This window comes from Nomascus leucogenys, chromosome 9 (assembly GCF_006542625.1).
Source record: "Nomascus leucogenys isolate Asia chromosome 9, Asia_NLE_v1, whole genome shotgun sequence".
NCBI lineage: Eukaryota > Metazoa > Chordata > Mammalia > Primates > Hylobatidae > Nomascus > Nomascus leucogenys.
Window position 1 is genome coordinate 51,179,298 of NC_044389.1, and position 20,840 is coordinate 51,200,137.

At 38.9% G+C, this 20,840-nt stretch overlaps 1 protein-coding gene across 1 annotated transcript in view; it reads right to left on the reverse strand.

The window, feature by feature from the left end:
- Nucleotides 1-20,840, reverse strand: part of DCUN1D4 (defective in cullin neddylation 1 domain containing 4) — a 73,295-nt gene that overhangs the window by 6,217 nt on the left and 46,238 nt on the right. The window contains 2 exon segments of the mRNA XM_030818947.1: nt 11,234-11,342; nt 18,679-18,770. Coding sequence (XP_030674807.1) covers nt 11,234-11,342; nt 18,679-18,770 — 201 coding nt within the window.

The window sequence follows — 20,840 nt, forward strand, 5'->3', positions numbered from 1 at the left end:
AAAATATTTTTCTTGAACCTAAACATGCTGGAATTAACTTCAGCTCATACCAAATGCTGGGGCTCTGAAGTGTCTCTCTACATCAGAGGATATATTCATCTACCCACTCTGGTGGAAGGCAGGAAGTCTATCAATACAGTCCTTCAATAGACAGATAGATAGATTTCTTAGATGTAAATTTCCTAGTAAAATACTCCTAATTAGTAACCAAGTGAAAGACAACATTTCATAAGGACACCAGAAAAAAGATAAGAACATAAACCTAAATATGGGCAGGGTAAGCTCATTCCACTTACATTTGCAATTAAGGATCCTAAGTTCTCATTCCCGTTTTTCTTACATGCTTCCATTCCAGAACTACAAGCGGTCAGTTTCCATGGAAAGGAATAGAGGGCCTGGGACCATAAGCATACCTTACATATCCAAAGCTAGCCTCCATGTGATATCTTAACTACAGTGGAAATTTGTAAAAGTATTTTTTTACAAAGGGAGAAAGTGCCTGGCTAGCCCAGTGCAGTGGAATCTAAATGTTCAAATTAAGGGATGATGCCACATATGCAGCCATATATACTTCCTGATAAAATAAATCATCACTGCAAGGACTCTTAACAGTGAGGTACTCATTAGTACACAAACCATTTCTAGCCATGACCCTGAATTGGGACTTAATACAGCAAATGTAAGGGCCTCACTTAACAACAACAATCAAGGTAGATGAAGACAAGGAAACTTGTTGCCTAAGGAAGATGTGCAATAGATCTGGCCTTTTGGTCTCAGTTGTGAAGTGTAACGACTGTCCATGAATAGACCAGGTCAGATGGCTCCACATCACCCTTCTTTCAGAGGTCACATAACTTAAGTCTGATGAGGGTAGGTGTATCCCAGTTCCACAGTTCTATGCAAACAGGTGGGACCTCCTTTCCACAGGGTTCTCTGCCTGTCCCTTGGCCATATGTATTGTCCTGCTCAGGGCTGCAGTACGCACTCCCAGTGGAGAAGAGGACAGGAGAAGAGGTGATCTAGAGACTGCCTGCCTTTTGCCAGCCAAACTGCATTGGTTGTTGTGTTTCAAGGGCTTACACTTCTGTGATGCACTGTGCAAGCAAATGGAAAACTTCCTCTTACCCTGTATCATAGGTGTGGCAGATGGCAACAGCACACCATACTATGAAGCAATCCACAAGATAAACGAGTGAACTGTTGAGAAACACACGCGGCACCACAGGACTCGGCCAAAGTCCATTTGTTGAACAACAGCTTATGCAGCACTGGGCTGACAACACTGGCGCTCTGGAAGAGTTTTCCCTTTGCAGAGTTTGTAAGCATGCACTAAACCCTAAATCTCTAGTCTTGCTGTGATATATATTGTGCCTTCTTCCATCATCATCAATACCTATGTCCCCGTCACAATGGACATACACTAAGGTGACAAAAAAGAAAAAAAAGATACAAAAGACCTGGACAGACTCTTTGCAACAATATAATCATCTGACAAACTGATGATCATGAAGGATTTCAATGCATATGTTTGGCAGTGATGCCAAAACATGGAGGAAAGGCATCAGACTCACAGGACTGGAAAGCTGAACAGCACTCACTTACTCCTGCTCTGCAAGGGTGCCAGCCAGCAGCTCGCAATCACTAACACCATCTTCGGCCTAGCAAATAAGAGAAAGATATTATGGATGCACTCACAATCTGAATAGTGGCATCTCACTGATAACCAACATTTCCTGTGAGTGGACTTGTGGCTATGTGCAAATGACCATGACTGGAAACACTCAAAATTCCCGGGAACAACAGTGGAGAGCTCCCACAGCAAACATCTACTAAACATCAAAATTGGAGACACTCGCAGGGGGTTCTCTGACAACAATGATCCTAATGACATTCTCTGCAAAGGGGTTCCCAATTGAAAGTGAAATGAATCTCCCAGGATGCTATCAGGCAGCCATCAACTTTATAGGCATTCAAAAAAAAAATCACCGTAACGGATTCAAGGAGTACAGTAAAGACATCCAAAAGCTCTTTGTAAGAAATTAAAATTATACGCTGTCAACACCAATCCTGTGATCCTCTGCTCATGGAGCACCAAGGAGCAAGGGGCAGACCAATAGATTCCTGCATCCCAAGGTCAGAATTAGACAGAAGGTACCTTGAGAGCCTGCCAAGAGCCAACCAGCATCCCCAGAAGGCCCATCAAGGTTAAAGGAGAAGGAAATGAAAACATCTCTCCCTACCCACCTCTTGACCCAAAATGTGTATGTAGGTATTTCATAAACTTTAATTTACTGAGATAAAAAGCAAAGGAATTTTGTGTCATTTTTCAAATAATAATACAAACTGAACAGGCTCTATACATGAAAGATATACCAATCCCCCACAATATACAACTAGATTCTACTTTGTGGTCTTCCTTAATGTAGATTAAAAATAGAAGTTATAGAATGATATAGTACAGCTGCAAAACCAAAGGATCCTACTCTAAATATTCTGTTATATTTTATGAATGGAATAAATATACTCCGTAAGCTAAAGACTAAGAGCTAATGTAGAGAACAGTGAAATTTTATTAAAATCTGATTCAGAGTTCTAGTTTGAAATAAAAAACCGGTGCCTTTGTTTACATATTATTGTTTCAGTATCGGTCCTCCTGTAAGAGCTGACAATCAAGCATTTTTTTCTTAGATGACACAAATGACTTAACAACTGAAACAAAATAGTTAACTGTAAACATGTAAATATAAATATATTACAAAAATGAACCTTTAAACATCTGAGTATCCAGATCTGCTAAATCAAAGGCCCCTAACTATTTCAAAAGATGTATTTCCAATTTATACCAAACTTTACAGCTTAAGACTTATATATGAAAAGAGGAACCCTGAATTATTAAAATTACAAAGAAAAAAATTCAACAGGAAAAATAAAAACCCAGAAGATTTTCGAGAGAGACTAGCCGGAATCAAGAAATAATATACAGGCAATCACAATTCCAAACATAAATGGTGAAGTCAGAAATTGGTACATGAAATCAAAAGGTCTTAAGTGAAGACCTATTACATGTGTCATGGTGTTCCAATTGAGGCCACAGGAAAAACAGAAATAGAGAAAATGCAGTCCTTCTTAACCCAGCTAACCTAAGTAACCAAAAGATAAAAATAGAGGGCTGTAAAAAGCTCATATCTTAAATATTATGGCTCAGTTTATGAAACCAAAAATATAGCAAAATAATTTTTTGAACAGGAGTTTAATTGTGCTTTTAGAACTTGGCTAACATTAGTTTAGAGATAACAATGTTTGCAAGGCAATCAATTAAGCTCAATTCTTGATACTTCCTTTAAAACAAAAGGAAAACATCTGCCAGCTGGCACAGGCTTTCTTTATTATTTTATTTGGTACGATCTGATTCTACTACTGTAAGCACTACTCTAAAAAAATGTCATTATTTGAAACGACGTCTACAGACACCTAGGTAATATCAGTGAAGAATTCAACAATTATTTCTAATACTATGGTTAACTTTTCCTGAGAACTCACTTCAAGCTAGAAACTGTTCTAAGTGCCTTACACTTAAACTCATTTCACCTCTATTAGTAAATAGGGACTACTATAATCCCCAATCTATAAATAAGGAAACTGAGGCACAAGAAGTTAAATAAAGTCAATAAATGGTAGAGCTGGAACTTGAGCTAGGAAGTTGATTCCAAGCTGGAGCTCTTCACTGCCTACCAGGCTGCTTCCCTCAGAAGTAAGGAGGGAAGAGAGATTTCGATATGAAGAAACATACAGGCCAGTGGGCTCTACCAATAACTGCTGAGCAAATTTGCCTGGCCCTGCAACAACTAAAGAGGAATCTTAAGGATAAAACTAAGATTTTCAGTGTAATAGACCTGGGCTTAGATGACTCCATCATATTCTTACTCTTACTATCACCCAGGCCTACCTTCTGTTTTCTTTGTAATTGACAATGAAGTATGAGAGAAAGCGTGAGGAGAGTGTATGAGTGTGCACGTGGACACACGTGTGTTTGAGGTCGGGGGTGGGTTGTGTGGAGAAGGAAACTGGACGAACACATCAACTAACAAATGAAAGGCTGACTCAAATCAGAAGAGGAAGTGAATCCAAATGATTGCAGGAGATTTAGGTTAAGCTTCAAGAGGATTTCTCTGATAACAGGGGTTGTTGAACACAAGACCTAGCAAAATTTCCTTGGTGAATTCTATGAGTAACATCCCTAATCATTTCTGGTTTGGCCATTGTGGTAGAGAGAGGAGGACAGTGTACCAGCTTGAACCGGCGTGGCTGCTTACAGCTTCCTGAAACATAGCCTCAGAAACACTGGAGAAGAGCAGCCGGCACGTTCTGCTGGGAAGGAGAGTACATGGCGGGGCTGACAGACTTGCTCTCTAACCTGCCACAAGATTACCTCTCAGTAAAAGCCATTCCCACTGGAGTGTTCCGCCTCCACAAGACTCTTCATTCAACTTCTTTAAGGTTTTATTTCAAGAAGTGAAAAGGCGACTTCTCCAGTGCCCTCCTCCCATCTTCCCTTTCACTCGTTCCCCTTCTCCTGAAAGGCCTCCCTTTCTCTCCCTCTCTAGCAGCTTCTCCTAACTTTGTTTCCTTCCTGATTCTGTCTGGTTCACCTCGATCACTCCACCAGGGCTCCTCTCAAACTTCTCACTCTAAATCTGTCCCCTCCTGCATCAAGGCAGGACTGCAATGCTAGAAACACATCCTACTCTGTGGAGAACAACAGCACTGCAAATCCGTGGTCTCTGCTCTCACCTGGCCCTCAATGCTGCTGATCAGCGCCCCACTCAACCCCACACACACCCTCCTCCAAATGCCATGCGCCAGCCTCTGCACAACCCTTGAACCAGCAAGCTTGTCTCCACCACAGAGAAGGTAAAACATCCAATGGACTGATATTTATAACTAGTCTCAGATTAATGAAAAATTATATAGTATTTTAGTCTATTCTCTTCATCTAATCTTGTTCTCACTAGGTCCTTTTTTAAAAAGGAAGCAAGGAAAAATGGCTGCTTTATTTAAAAGAATCCATATAACAATAATTGTTTATATAATAAAATTTATATTGAGGGCAAAAAACCCTATGCATAAAAATACTAAGGCAAAATTCCAACTGTAGAAGAGAACCGATCATGTTGGCCCTTGTGTATATCCCACCATCTTCTTCTAGCAAGATTCCACAGTGGGAGGAGAGCTTTGTGGAGGGAAAGGCAATGTGGCTCTGTGAAGGACACTGGCCTGGACGTCAAGGGCAGATGTGGGCCCTGCTGCTGCCCCTCCTCGCTGGCTCTCCATCTCATCATACTACATTGATAGGCCTGGACCAGATGACTTCTGAGGATCTTTTCACCTCTCAAGTGTCATATAGAACTATAAATAAGTTCAAGTCAAAGACAAATTAGGAGAAAAATAACACAACTTTATAGCCAAGTACTATTTTAAATTGGCTATAAGGTTCAAGAAATGATCAGCCCCTTGGGGCTGCAATTTTGGTAGAGAGCTGTTTTATCATTTTCTGGTGTTGTACTGTAGTTTCTTTCCCAGCATATTAAAGCAGAATTCAGAATATTTAATATATGCCACCAATATTAGTTGCAATATAATATTTAGGATATTAAAATTATATCATAAAGCTCAATTTTCATTAAAGTGTGATTTTTAAAAGGTCCACTGCTGGTTAATTGAGTTTTCACCTCCAGGAGTCCACTTTTCTAGTAGAAAAAAAAGATTTGAGGGGGGAAAAAAATGAGGTTTGAGTTCTTCTTCCAACCAAGATAGGTTAACAGGCAAGATTTCCCTTTCCACTTAAAAACAACCAGGAAATTGGACAAAAAGATGAAATGATGGCTTCAGACGATAAAAAACAGGCAACACAGGACTGTGATCCCCAAGAAAAAGAAAATAAATAAGGTAAGCCCTAGGTTGATACCAGCTTACTCTGTGGGGGTGGTTTCTAGGCCATAGCAAAGGAGGGGGAACCCAAAACTGGGCCCAGCAATCTTGCTGAGTTGGAAAAGACAGAGCTTGGAGTTGAAGGTGGCAAAGATAACTATAATTTATGCAGCCACATACTAGTGAGGTGGGAACTACACAAAGAGATGTGAAGGTCTCCAGAGTGGTCTCCTTCAGTCTTTGGCCATATAAACATGTGAGGAAACAACTTGAGTCTGAAAAGAAACATTGCAAATGAGTGAGCAGAAGTCCCCAGGGTTTATTCAGGGCTGGGGACAATTTGTAGTCCCACCAGTCAGCATGGAAAGATCTCATAGCACACAAGGCATTGGGTAGAATCCTCAAAAAAAATATTGCCTTAGTAGTGGGGCCAAATCATCCCTATCAAGACTGCTTTGGACAGCCCTTCCCAAGGATCAAGCTGATTCCAAGTAATTTATGCACTTAAAAAACAAACAAACTCAACGCTATCTAAAGGAATACAACAAAACCCACAGCAACCAAATACCTAAAATTCATAATATCCAGCTCCAATTAAAAAAAAAAAATACAAGCAATGCAAAGAAGCTGGGCAAGTGACTCACATTACCAAGAGAAAAATAAACCAACAGAAAGAGACGCAGAAATAACAGATGATGGAACCAGAAGACAAGGTTATAAAAATACCTACTATAAACATGTTCTAGAAATTCAAAGAAGCAGAAAAAAATATTATCATGATAGGGAGAGAAACTGGAGACATAAACAAGACCCAAATGGAAATTTTAAAGATGAAAAATATAGTATCTGAAATGAAAAATATACTGGTTGAGATTAACAGATTAAACACTGCAAAAGAAAAGATTAATATTGGAAGACATAGTAATACAAATTATTAAAAATGAGACACAGAAAAAACTGAAAAAATAAAAAGGAACACAGCATCAGTGGTTTGTGGGACACATTCAAGCAACCTAACATAGTTATAACTGTAGTCCCAGAAGAGCAGAGACAGAACAGAAAAAATATTTGGAGAAATAACAGTAGAAAGATTTCCCAACTGAATAAAAACTACAAACCCACAGATCCAAAAAGCTCAACAATCCCCAACCAAAATAAACATAAAGAAAATTATTCCAGGGAATATTATAATAAACTTGCTAAAAAGCAACGGAAAGAGAAAAAAAAGTCAGAAAACAAAAGACATGTTTAGAGGAATAAAGATGACACCAGATTTATAATTACACATGATGAAAGACAATGCAGACACATTACTGCAGTACTGAAAGAATAAAGTGTCAACCTAGAATTTTTTTACCCAGAGAAGTCTCTTCTAAGTTGAAGGCAAAATAAAAGCTTACAGAATTCATCACCAGCAGATCTATCCTATGAGAAATGTTAAAGAAAGTTTTTTAGGCAGAAGGAAAATGATACCAGATAGAAATCTGGATCTACACAAAAGAAATAAAGAGCATAGATATATATGATATATTTGGTATTTCTGAGTAACAATAAAAGACATTTTTGCCAATTTAAAGCAAAAATTATAGCAGCATATTGCGAGATTTATAGCCTAAATAAAATATATGACAAAAACAGCATAAAGTATGAGAGGGCAAAATGAAAGTACATAGTTGTAAAGATTCTTGCATTATACATGAAGTGGCATAACATTATATGAAAGTAGGCTGTGAAATTTAAAGATGTATACTGGAACGCCCAGGGCAACTACTAGGAAAAAAAAGTTAATAAGGCAATAGTGAAAATATCCAAAAAGAAGGCATGAAAAGAGGAAAAAAGGAACAAAAAATAGGTGGGATACATAAAGAAAAAATAGCAAGATAGGAGATATAAATTTTGACCATACCAATAATTACATTAAATGTAATAGTTTCAGCATCCCAGTTAAAACACATATTGTCAGATCCAACCACATGCTATCCATAAGAAACCCACTTTAAACATAAAGAAACAAACAGGTTAAAAGTAAAAGATTTAAAAAAGATATAGCATGCAGACTTTAATAAAAAGAAAGTTGGAGTGAATGCATTTGTATTGGACAAAGTAGACTGCAGTATAAGGAATATTACTAGAGATAAAGAGAGACATTACATAATGGTAAAGCGTTCATTCATCAAGAGTTAGGTTCATTCATCAAGCGTTAAATTCATCAAGAGGATATAACAATACTAAACCTAATATCAGTGCTTCAAAACATGTGGAGCAAAAAAGTGATAGAGGTGACAGAAGACAAACAGGTGGAGAGTTCAACATTCCTCTCTCAGTAATTGATAGAACAAGTAGACAGAAATCAGGAAGAATACAGAAGACCTGAAAGACACTATCAGCTAACTTGACCTAAATGACATTTATAGAACACTCCACTGACAACAGTAAAATATTCATTCTTCTAAAGTAGGCATAAAATATTCACTGCAGCAGACCATATTCTGGACCATAAATCAAATAGATTAAAATTATACAGGGCATGTTCCCTGACCACAACAGAATTAAACTGAGTATCAATAACAGAAAGATTATCTGGAAAATCCTAAATACCTGGAAAATAACATACTTCTAAATAATCAATAGGCCAAAAAAGAATTCACAAGGGGAACTAGAAAATATTTTTAACTGAATGAAAATGAAAATATAACATCTCGAAATTTGTGAAGATACAGCTCAACAAAACAAAGCAAAAAAGAACAGGATTCATTAAAAAAATTTATCTTAGAGCAGATTTTTAACTAAACTGAATCTATCTGGTAATTAAGCAATGATTAAGTATGGTTTTTATTTATTGTTATGTGAAAGGGCTTAATTCACCAATATTAATTGAGACTCTCTCCTTTAAAACAAAGGATGTACAAAGAAAGAAATTACAGAGTCCCTCAATCCACCAGGAAAAATTAAGGCCTGTACTCAAACTCCAAAGCCAAGTAGAGGAGACACCAGGGGTATGTAACTGAAACCAGCACAATCCCACCCCGACAGGCTGATCCCTGACAGGCTGACCAGGAGGCTGTGTGGAAGCAGAAGCACGTGGCTCGGACCCAGGGCCTGGATGGATAAAACTGTGCTAGTGCAAACGGGGCTCTAGGCAAGGGCCCAGCACTCCCAAAGGCAGAAGGCAGAGAGGCCAGGAAGCAGGGCCAGTGAGCAACCATTAGTGCAATTTCATCATAATGCAGGCATTGAGTGGGGAAGCTTGGGACTTAGTTGTGAGGGTCTGGAGTAACCCACACACTAGACTTGGAGACAGAAGGCCTAGGTTTGAGTCATGGATCTACCATGAACAACGTGGCCATTTCTCCCCTTTGCTGAAGTGCACTTTGTTACTCTGTGAAGTGGACTGAAACCACCCCTGGCTGTCCCTCAAAGCTGCTGTGGGAACAACTGTGTCGTATACACAGGGAAGTGCTGGGTTGATATAAAGACAGTGGGGAGGTACTAGAGGCTGTGGGGAGCAGGAAGGTGGCTGAGTGATCCAGGGACTGAAAGAAGACAAATGACACCTAGTGATGTGAGTGCTGGGTAAGAAGTGAAAGAATGTGGACATGAGGCTACCAGAAGAGTGCTGGTAAGGAGAAGCAAGGCCTTCACCGGTGAGGCTGCAGTGGAGGCACCAAGAAAAAGGTGGCCAAAGGAGCACTCATGAGATGGGCCAGGGTGACTGCCCCAGAACGGGACGGAAGCCAGGGAGGAGTAAAGCAGAACCTGGATCTAAAGCACACTGGATATCTGGAAGAACTGTGATCCCCCAATCAAGGAAGTTAGAAAATAGAGCTGATTTGGGTAGAGAAGGTATGATGTTTCTAAATGAATTTCTACCCATACTATAAGAAAAAGCTGACTTCGGGAGGAAAAAAAAAAAACTCATGAAATAAACTATTGAATCCTAGAAACCAGTCAACTATTCTAAAAGCATCTAGCAAAAAAAGCATCTGGCAAATAATTTCCTTTTTCTTTTTTTAACCTCAAACTCCTGTTCTTAAGCAATCCTCTTACCTCAGCCTCCTGAGTAGCTAGAACTATAGGCACCATATCTGGCTAATTTTTAAATTTTTTAATTTATTTTTTATAGAGACAGGGTATGTTACCGAGGCTGGTCTCAAACTTCTGGCTTTAAGTGATCTTACTGCCTCGGCCTCCTAAAGTGCTGGGGTTACAGGTATGAGCCGCTGCGTCTGGCCTGGCATGTAACTTTTATATATTATTACGCAAATGTCATTTTATCAAACACTGTATCTGAATTTCACCTCATCATTTTTAACATCAATAAATTTCTATGCATGGTGTGATTTAACTAGAAGGTTGTAATAATGGGAAAATGCATGAATGAGGGCACCACAGAGAACGTTATTGCAAGATGCATCAAAATTCACCATCAAATAAACCTTTGGTGCTGAACTGGCAGAGCCAAAGAGAGTAAAAAGTGAAAAAAATCAATACGGTGGTAAGGAAAAAAGAATAATTTGTCACCAAGTTCTCTGCCTTAAAAAAAATATCATTTAAAAAAGTGCAATCAAACAAGAAAGCCTAGTCACCTGAATCCACTAAACTAACAGACCTAACAGAAAACATCATTTCAGAATAAACTGTAATTGTATAGGATATAGATTTTGTTTGAATTGAGTATGATGCCAACTGGTGCTTCAAAATTCACTGTGTATGGTGACTAGGCTGAAAAGTAAGACTTTTATTTCACTCCAAGGGAACCACTTTCACATACCTCGACCTGACTCACTATGTGACAAATAGGGTAATTGCTTTTCAAAACGATGATTAGAAAAATACATTTAAGTAATGTATTACATTAAGTAATGTAAGAAATCAGCTTAGGTCTAAAATTCACATGATTTCCAAATACAATAATAGCACCCAGGGTGAATCTGAATTAGATATTATTAGCTTATTCTAGTAAACTCAACAGGAGAAGGTTTGTTGTTCTGTGGGAAGGAAAGCTTTTCCAACCTTATCTAAGAGACATTTAAGACAGTGTGTACTGCAGGCCCATGTCACTTCTAAGCCAATTCCAAGAGCCAGTAAATGTCTGCCACTAGAGCTTTTTGCTGACCTACAAAATGTGTGCCCAGAATCAAACTTAGTTTTCAAAAGCATACATGTAGAAAGAAATACTAACTAGCATCCTGGGAGTAACTTATTCAAGTTTTTTTGCTGTGGCATGTAAAAACTAACCTCAAAAGGCAATTTAAAAAGGGGAGGGAAGAGAGGGAAACATCTGGATAGGCTCCAGAGAACTCACCCGTGCAAAGTCAAACGCATATCTGTAAATAAGTTTAAAGTTTGTAGAATCATTTAAGAATGATCTTAAGTAATCCAAAGTATTTCTGAGTTTTTCTGTTGTATCACATCTAGAAAAACAGAATAAAGGCAAATTATGACCTGAGTTCATTTATTGATTTTTTTAATTGAGGCAGTAATATAAACACAATCAATACCAAAGGAAAGAACAAAATCCTGAAGTTGAAACACATCCATAACCTATTTTTTCTACACTTAAAAAATTTTTTAAATGTACAGAAAAGTTGAAAGAATAGCAAATAACCACTCATATACCATCCTCTTGATCCAGCAATTAACTTTTCTTATATTTATGCACACTCTCTCATATACATACACATTTTTCTATACCATTTAAAAGTTGCAAATATAATGAAACTTCATCCCTAAACACTTCAACACCATCATCAGTCTTACTACTGTATCAATGTTAACTTTCTTAGCTGATATACAACCACATGCAAATTTCCCAATTATTCCCCAATTTCTTTTATAGCCGCTGTTTTCAATCAGGATCCAATCAAGGATCATGCGCTGCTTTTAGCTGTCATATTTCCTTAGTCTCTAGAAGAGTGCCCTGCCTTTCTTTCTTGACAATGTCATTTTTGGAGACCAGACCACTTGTTTTTGCAGAATGTCCATCTGTCAGATAATTTCCCTATGATTATATTTAGATCCAACACTTCTGACAAGATGTGTGTCCTTCATCATGTCTGTCTGTCCCTGTCCCATTATTGGTGGATTCCTATGGTTATAGTGGTGTCCACCATTTTCCATTTAAAGGCAATTCTTCCTCTTTGAAATAGTAACTACCTACAGGATGATACCTTGAGACTATAAATGTCCAGTCCCCAACAACCTTTCACTCAATGTGTATTGTACACCACTTAAACTTCCTATTTTCCTCCTGCCTCAATATCCCCACAAATAAGCAGTGAACATCCTACCCAGGAGACCAGGTCCACTAGCGATAAGTCTGCCCCCTGCCACAAGGTCCCCTTCTTGCCCTCCCCTGACTATGACTGAGTGACATCCACACACACCAATCTGACGTCCAGGGAAGGCACTTGCCCATGGGTCCTCACTCTCTCTCAGTTCCCCACCAGCTTAGCGGGGCCCACTCCCTGGGAGCTTCTCCCATATAGCTCCCTTTGTGGAATGCCATGCTTCCCTCTCTAGGACCTGAGAGTAAAATAAATCCTTTAATCTCCTATGCCTCTTCCAGTGGAAGTTCTATGGCCACGTTGGAATGATTTTTAAAGACCTCACAAGGAGGACATACTCCTGACAAGACACAATGGTTATAGCATCCATTGGTGATACCTGCCTGAATCAGTAACATCTGAAGATCCAAGATGGTGATTTTCTAATCCTATCATTCCTTCTACATTTATTGGCTATAATTCTTCTATAAAGAAGAGCTCCACACATGACCTTCTTATTTTCTGGACTTAGGATTTTTTGCATTTAATTCAGTGTGTTATAATCTGTTACTGTCATTACTCTTTCTGATCGTACAGACTTTCCCCATTTGGGCAGTAACCCCCTAAAGCTGGCTCTAATTTCCTTCTGACATGTCCCCCCACAAGTCTCTGAGCATTTCCTTGCTTTCTGGCACAAGGTGGAACAGCTCACCCTGTTCTTACCCTATTCCAGACTTGAAATCAGCCATTTCTCCAGGGAGCCTTGGTGATAATAACCTGTTTTCACCAGTAAGTGATACAGTTTACTTTTCATAAGCAAGCAGACTTATTGGTTATTTTTACAAACCAATTTTCTGTTTGCAATATCTAGCCCTTAAAAATGAGAATCAAGAGTCACCATTTTCACCAGCAATATTAAAGATTTTCAACACCGAATATGTACTGTTTCTCTACAGATCTTTAACCTACTAAGTACAGATAATACATACACCAAGTATTATCAATATATTTTGTGTACTATATGAACTAAAATGGTTCATAATGGAGCACACTAATCTAATTTTAAAAACAAACCTGTGAAAACTCCTTCTTTGCACCTAACTACAAATAAGTCCTTATGATCTCTTTGTTGATACGATAAACTATCTAAAAGCCTGCAATTAGACTAAATGTTTAATTTCTATGAAACAGAACAATTTAGAAAGCCCTTTATTTCTTCCTAATGTGGAAAATAAAAAAGATTAAAATTAGACTATTTTAGAGTCGGAAAAGACTTCTTCAAGAGAATGGCACATAAGCTAAGAGTTGAGAGATAAGCAGGAACTAGATATTTTGGAGAGGTGGGAAAGGCTGTCTGACTATTAGGAACAGCATATGCAAAGGCCCAGAAGCAGATGGGAGTATGGTAAGTCCAACAGACTTAAAAGACAGCCACTGTCGCTGGAGTGGATAGAGGAAGTGGGAAAGAGGTATACGATGATGCTGAGAGGAACATGGGGTTGGGCTCATAAAAGGCTTTTGTGGTCCACAGTGAGGGTTTTTAAAATTACATCCTAGGAACAATGGAGGCCACCTGCCACTATGAGAAAGACCATGATCAGGGCTGCATCTTGACAAGCTCACTCTTGATCTCCATGGAGAAGGACTGGTGGGAAGGAAAAGAGATATTGAGAGCCAGTTAGAGATCTAGTGCCAGAATCCCAATGAGGGGGTCACAGGGACTAGAAAGATACACAAGAAAGCAGTAAACAGGAGTAAGTCTGGGAGGCAGGGCTGAATTCACACTATAGGGTTAGATTTTCTACTATAGGGTTAGATTTTTTTAATGGTGTGTATATAATAATATAATATTAACAATAATCGGGGAGGGTCAAAGAGGAGGGAAACTGGGTAACACAAAAACATAAGGGCGAGGTCCCTGTTCTTCACCGGAAAGAGGGTCAAGGACCAAAGCCATACATTTGACTGGTAGTTTAGTTTAGTCCTGTCTAAGCAGAAGAAGAGCAGTTGTTTGTTTTAACAGATTCAAGAGCAGGAAGCACTCATTTAGATAACTACCCCATAGTTAAAAGAAAATAAAGTTAGCTGTAAACTCCAGGCAGAGCTATGAGAAGAAATGTGAAGTTCTGCAGCATGCCTGGGAGCAAGCCCAACATCCTGGCAAAAAGATGTCCCTATGTTTGAAAGATGCTCAGAGATCCTGTCTGAAATGCAGGAAATGAACAGTTGTTGTGCTTTAAACATAAAATACACAAGTAATATTACTAACTCTGGTACCCATTAAAAACCTGGGGTTGGGAGCTCATGTTGCCAATACAGAGTTTAATCTGCTTTAAAGGGTGTCTTGAACACACAAAGCCCCTGGACTGGCCCCTAATAGTGAAACAGGCTGCTGAGTCACCCTGTCCAGAACCACAGGTTGCCATCTAGTGGCCACTCAACATGCACATCTTCAGAGGACTCTAGAGCCTGGCTTGGGACATGTAAGCCACCAATGTGACCTCAGAAAGCAGTCACATCTTCAACTCAAGTCTTCCCACATGTTTCTGTGTACCATGTATAAAAAAACGAGTAGAAGTCACAGTGACAGTGCCACGCTTCTAAGGAACACCGTTTCCCAACACAAAAAATGCACACAATGTAAGATCATTTCTTTTTGAGTTTGCTGCTGTAACAGATTTGTAAGGACAGAAATCAATACAGTAATCACCGAAGGTTATAAAATCAGAGGTAGCTTTCCCCTATTACCCAGGAAAAGGCCTCTGCCCCTTCACTTAGTCATCCCAAAGGTATTTTTCCAGCCCACCATCAGTTTATTGCAGTTAGTTACAATTCTCACTTTTTTTTTTTTTTTTTAAAGTTTAAGCACCACAATTAGCTTAATTCATCAGACCAGAACAGGAGCTGTGTCTTCTCTGGCAGGGGAATGATCTCTGGAGTTCAAGGATAGATGTTCCCTACCAGCTGCTGGCTTAAGTCCAAACTCTCATACCACCCACGTCCTGTTCCAGGCTCACAGGCCCTAGGGAAGCCAAGCACACAATTCCTCTGAGAGCCCAGGCATAAGCCATAAGCCATACTTCACCACCCTGGTTTAAGGATGCTACCAGAGACACCCAGGAAATGACAGAAATGATTAAAAACTCTGGTTTCACAGCCCATGGGCTTTCTGTTTCTACCACACTCCCATCATACAGTAACCTTTTTTTTGTTTTGTTTTGTTTTTTAACAGCATTTTAACCAAATATAATGAATGACCTGAATGTATCCCCCCGAAATTTTTAGGTTGAAATCCTCACCCCCAAGATGATGGTATCAAAAAGTGGTGCCTTTGTGAGATTATTAGGTCCTGGGGGCATAATCTTCATGAATGAGATTAGTTAAGAGACCCAAGGGTGCTTGTTTGCCCCTTCCAACATGGGAGGGACCCAGTTAGAAGGCACCATCTATGAATCAAAAAGCAGGCTGTCACCAGACACCAAAATCTATGGCATCTTGGTCTTGAACTTCTGGGCCTCCAGAGAAATAAAATTCTGTTGTTTATAAGCCACCCAGTCTAAAACATTCTGTTATAGCTGCCTAAATGGCCTAAGACATATATGAATACATAAAAATATTTTGTTCTATACTTGTTAATTCTAGTTTGAGATCAAAATATTTCATTAGATAGGTTTAATAAAATTAAAATGAGCAAAAATAGAAAAGAAATCCAAAACAGAAGACAAAATAGTTTAAAGATAGGCTACTTTCTGCCTTTAGAGCATATAAATGATTACTCTCTGGGCTTTCTTGTGTACTAGGTGCACATACTTCACAAATACAATGCTTATTTAGTTACTTTACTGGCATAAAGAGAAGTGACCTTATTACTTCTGGATCTTTTGTCTGAATATTGTTTATAAGCCCCTCCTCTTAATGGACTTTATCTTGCTCATGGTTTTTGATTCTCTAGGGCCTGGAATACTACACTTGGCACATCACTGTCATTCAAACATTTGCTGAACAAATGACTAATCTAGAAAGGTTGGAAGGTGGGGGTGGGAGGGTAGGCAGAGGTTCTTAAACTTGAAGTTGGACTATTTTTGAACTACAAACAACCTTAAAAGTTATTCTGAATAATTATCTCCACCTCATTGATGAGGACACCAACTTCAGGGTTTCATACCACAAAAAGCAAGCAGTTCCTCCATGCCTTTACAGTGGATCAGGCTTGTCGCTAAACCCTGAATTGCAAAGATCAAGTGGCAATCACCCTGAGAACCCACCTGCCACCACCTGCGTCATACAAAGTGGCAAGCAAGGTTCCCAACAAACAGCCTGAAGGAGTACCCTGGACTCAGAACGCGGACGCAGACCTCTTCCAGGAAATTGCTTCTCACTTCCCAGGAGATATGGCCCTCAAAACACATGGGCAAGGTCTGGTATCAGGTAATATTCTTTTGTAGAAGGACATTCTTTTGTAAAGAACTTAGTACTATACAAACTGGGTATCACACCTTCTTAAGACAAATAAAAATGGACCTGAAAATGTTGATGGTGCCTCGTCTGAAGGCTTGAAATAGAATCCTGATATGCCCATGCATTCATCATCACAAGGACACTTTAAAAAGCAGCCATCGGCTGCTCTACTCAGCAATGATGGCCAGGCACGGTGGCTTACGCCTGTAATCCCAACACCTTGGGAGGCTGAGGCGGGCAGATCACTTAAGGTCAGGAGTTCGAGCCTAGCCAACATGGCAAAACCCCCTCTCTACTAAGAATACAAAAATCAGCCGGGCGTGGTGGTGCCTGCTTGTAATCCCAGCAACTCGGGAAGCTGGGGCACAAGAATCACTTGAACCTGGGAGGCGGAGGTTGCTGTGAGCCGAGAGCACGCCACTGCACTCCAGCCTGGGCAACAGGGACATTCCATTTCAAAAAAAAAGAAAGAAAAGAAAAAGGAAGCAATGAAGAAAAGTGAGAAAAATAATGAAAAAACGAGTGAATAGGATTAAAATCATAAGGAGATGTTCCCCCAAAAGGACAAACAAGTTTTAAAAGATTTCAGAGAATTTAACTCTAAAATTCTAGAACACACTCTGATAGGAAAGTATATTTATAAAAGGGTGGTTTGGCTTTTACCTAAAACTCATTTGTCATCAGATAATATTGTTAGAAAGAAGAATGTGATTTAAGAATCAGAAGTCTTAAGTGTTCTTCCCATCTCTGCCACATTCACACATCACCGATCCCCCTATGCCTCAGTTTCCTCATTTGTAACATGTTCAGGATAAAATCTGATCTGTCTTCTTCACAAAGTAGCTATGAGGCATTCAAATGGGAGAACAGTGAAGTCTTCATAAACTATTAAAGCACAATGCAAAAGCATTCTTAACAATAACAAATGGACAGTGATATTAAAAGTGGACAAATTCCAAAATTATTTAAATAAAACCATTTCAACTCCAATTTTAATCCAGTAAAAATCAAGATTATTCCTAAAGTGAAAAGAAAGTCATCCCAATTACTTTAGATTAAAATTACTATGTTAAGAATTAGCACTTCATCTTCAATGCTATTTGAAACATTTAGTCATCCACTTCAACTGCATCTTTCAAGGCCTAATACAGAATGACAATTTGTTTTCTTGAATGAAACTGAGCAAACACACAACACGCAGGCACATGCACACACGCACATATTGCATACACAAGGCAAATACATAAAACCACTGATTTTTCTTATCCTGGGTCAGGTTACACAAACCAAATCTTTATTAATTTTTTAAATCACTGGAGTAATGAAGTTTTAATTTTGCCCAAAGCTAAAATCAGAATATATAGAGATATCAGATATTTTAACTCACAAGTTATATGTTACTCAACTTTTTCTCACTAAGTATAAACCAGATGCCAATAAGTCTTTGACTTTTAACCTCTAAAACTGCACCGTTCAACTCAATAGCCACTGGGCACATGTGACTACTGCGCACTTGAAATGTGGCTAATACAAATGGAGATGGACCATAAAATACACCCCAGATTTTGAAGACTAACCATGAGAAAAAAGAATATAAAAATATCTCATTGATTTCTTAAGAACATTAATTACATGTTGGAATGAAAATATGTTGGATTGTTTGGGGTTAATAAAATAGATTAAAGCTGATTTTACCTGTTTCTACTTTTACATGTGGCTATTAAAAAATCTTAAGTTACATAGGTGGCTTTCTCATATGAGAAAATGTTGGTCTATTTCTCCTGGAGAGAGCTGCTCTACAGGAATACCAACACACTCTCTCGCTCCACATACACATATAGACACTTTGTAAATTTGCCCAGAATAGTCCTCAAAATGGGTCTTAGTCTTTACATCTTTGGCCACTGGGGAAGCTTGGCCAGACCACCTGACTTCCTTCCACTCACTCAATCACCTCCTGAAGTCCTAGGGAGGAGGCAACCACCTGGGAAGGGCAGGGACCCCACTAGTGCAGCCTAGGACTTACTGGAGAGAAGTCATTCCTTTTAACCACTCCTGTAGAGTAAAATAACCCATGCTTTGTGCATCCAATTTCCAAGCTAGGACAAGCATAACTACCTGTTAAAAAAAATACACAATTAAAAAAAATTAGACAAATTAAAAAAGAATAAACAAATAGATCTGTCATTAATACATTAACGTTTTGCTAAATGCTTCTGTTCATAGTAGTTTAGTCACTGAAATATGAGCAGAGTTAACTTCAAAAATGAGTTCTAGCTTGGCAAACATCTTAAAAAGTTGACAATATAGTCTGCTGACAAGAGTTTGGAGAACCATGTATTCTCCTGATGCACGATAGTGGAGGTGTAAGGTGATCACCCTCTCCAGAGGGCAATATCAAATGTAAAACCAGTTATTGACAATTCCACCCATGGAAAGTTATCTTATAGGTCTACCTGTAAACTGACACAAAGATGAATAGTCAACAGTATTTACTGCAGTACAATTTGTAGCAGTTAAAGACTGAAAACAACCAAATGGCCATTAATAAGGGACTGGTTAAATACTTCTTTGCTGAATACATTCCATATAAAGGAATACTATGACACCACTAAGATGAATGAAGTAGAACTAGCTGGACCAATATGGAATAATCTCCGAGATGTATTAAGTGAAACAGCAAGGTGTAGAACAGTGTATTAAAACATAACAAGGTGGACAGGAGGAGTCACGCAGTGAAGTTGGAGCACACATACTTTAATGTTTGTGAATTCACTGTATACACTGGTGGGAAATTATTTTAAAGTAGCCCCACATTCCACTTAAGACAGCACTATGCCTGGAATGGGCCCAGGGTCCGTGGCATGGTCCCATCACTTGTAAAGGAGGGGCAGGCCCCCAGGTGCCACCTGTGCTTTTGTGACTCTTCTGAAACCATACAGGTTTCAGAAACGGTGACAACTCTGGTTTATGCCACTGCTTACTACTTTTTCACTTAGCTATTTTAGAGAAAAGATAGCACAGAGAACTGATGGTGAGTTTTAATAAATCCCTAAAGGTGTAAAGACAAAATGACATTTCAAAGGTGCACCCAGCTTTAAGCTATCTGGAATGCTACACAGGGACAGGGTTGAGGCCATGGGTGATTAGGACAAGAGGAGGAAGCCTTCCTTCTCATCTACCTCAAAGATCCTAGAAGAGGTGAGAAGTAACTAAAAAAGAATGTCAGTCCTAAAAAGGTAAAGAAGAGGGACAAGGCCTTCTTAGGACCATTCTGCCAGCCACTCTGTAGAGCTGGTTATCTCTGGACAGTCACTCATATATAAAGAACACCCAAGTCCTAAATTGGGGATCAGGTATACTGTTAATGGGCTCTCTCTCTGTGTTGAAACAGAGGCAATAGGTAGAGAGACACGTTTCTCCAAGGGCTAGGATATCCCACATTGGCAGTTAATTTGACCTCTTTACATAGAAACTACATTTCAGCTACTGAAAGAACCATTCAAAACCATCAAAACACCATCCCTGTGCCCATCTGGGTCAGATGATGGCTATGGTGAAAGGAACTAGGATGACATAAAAACATGAAACATGAGGCAAGAAATCATTTTTAATGATTTCTGAGCTTCCGAGAGCCAACATGTTCACCAAAAACTCTAGAACAAGAGTAGTTAGGAGATTCAGAAGCTCTTCTTTTTAATCTGTCTGCCAATAAGCTAGTTTGTAGGCTAAAAAATCTCTAGCTTTGTCTAATTTACATCCAGCGGAGTAAAGAGAAGCTTTCTCTTGATGCTGACTTTATGGTTTTCCTCACTGGAAATTAGTATCAGTGAGAACCTACGAAATTTTTAGGATCTTTCATCAAATAAATTAGTACATAACAATTTTTTGAAAGTCATTAGGTATTTTTTAGATTAAAAAATTTAGATTACTAGGTAAATTACTAGGACTGATTAGTAATGACTGCTTAAAGGGCAATGATTGTTAAATAGGTTAGAAAGTGGTGACTTAAAAGACCAAGGGGCTACTAAGAATTTCCCAAAAAGATGGGGTTACAGTTCTTCAAATTATTCACACATTAGTGGATTTTCTCCTCATCCCTCAGGTTTCTAGGAATTCTGACTCTTGTATATCAATTTACCTAGGACAACTAACCAATTCACATTTTCTAATGCAAACTAGGTATTC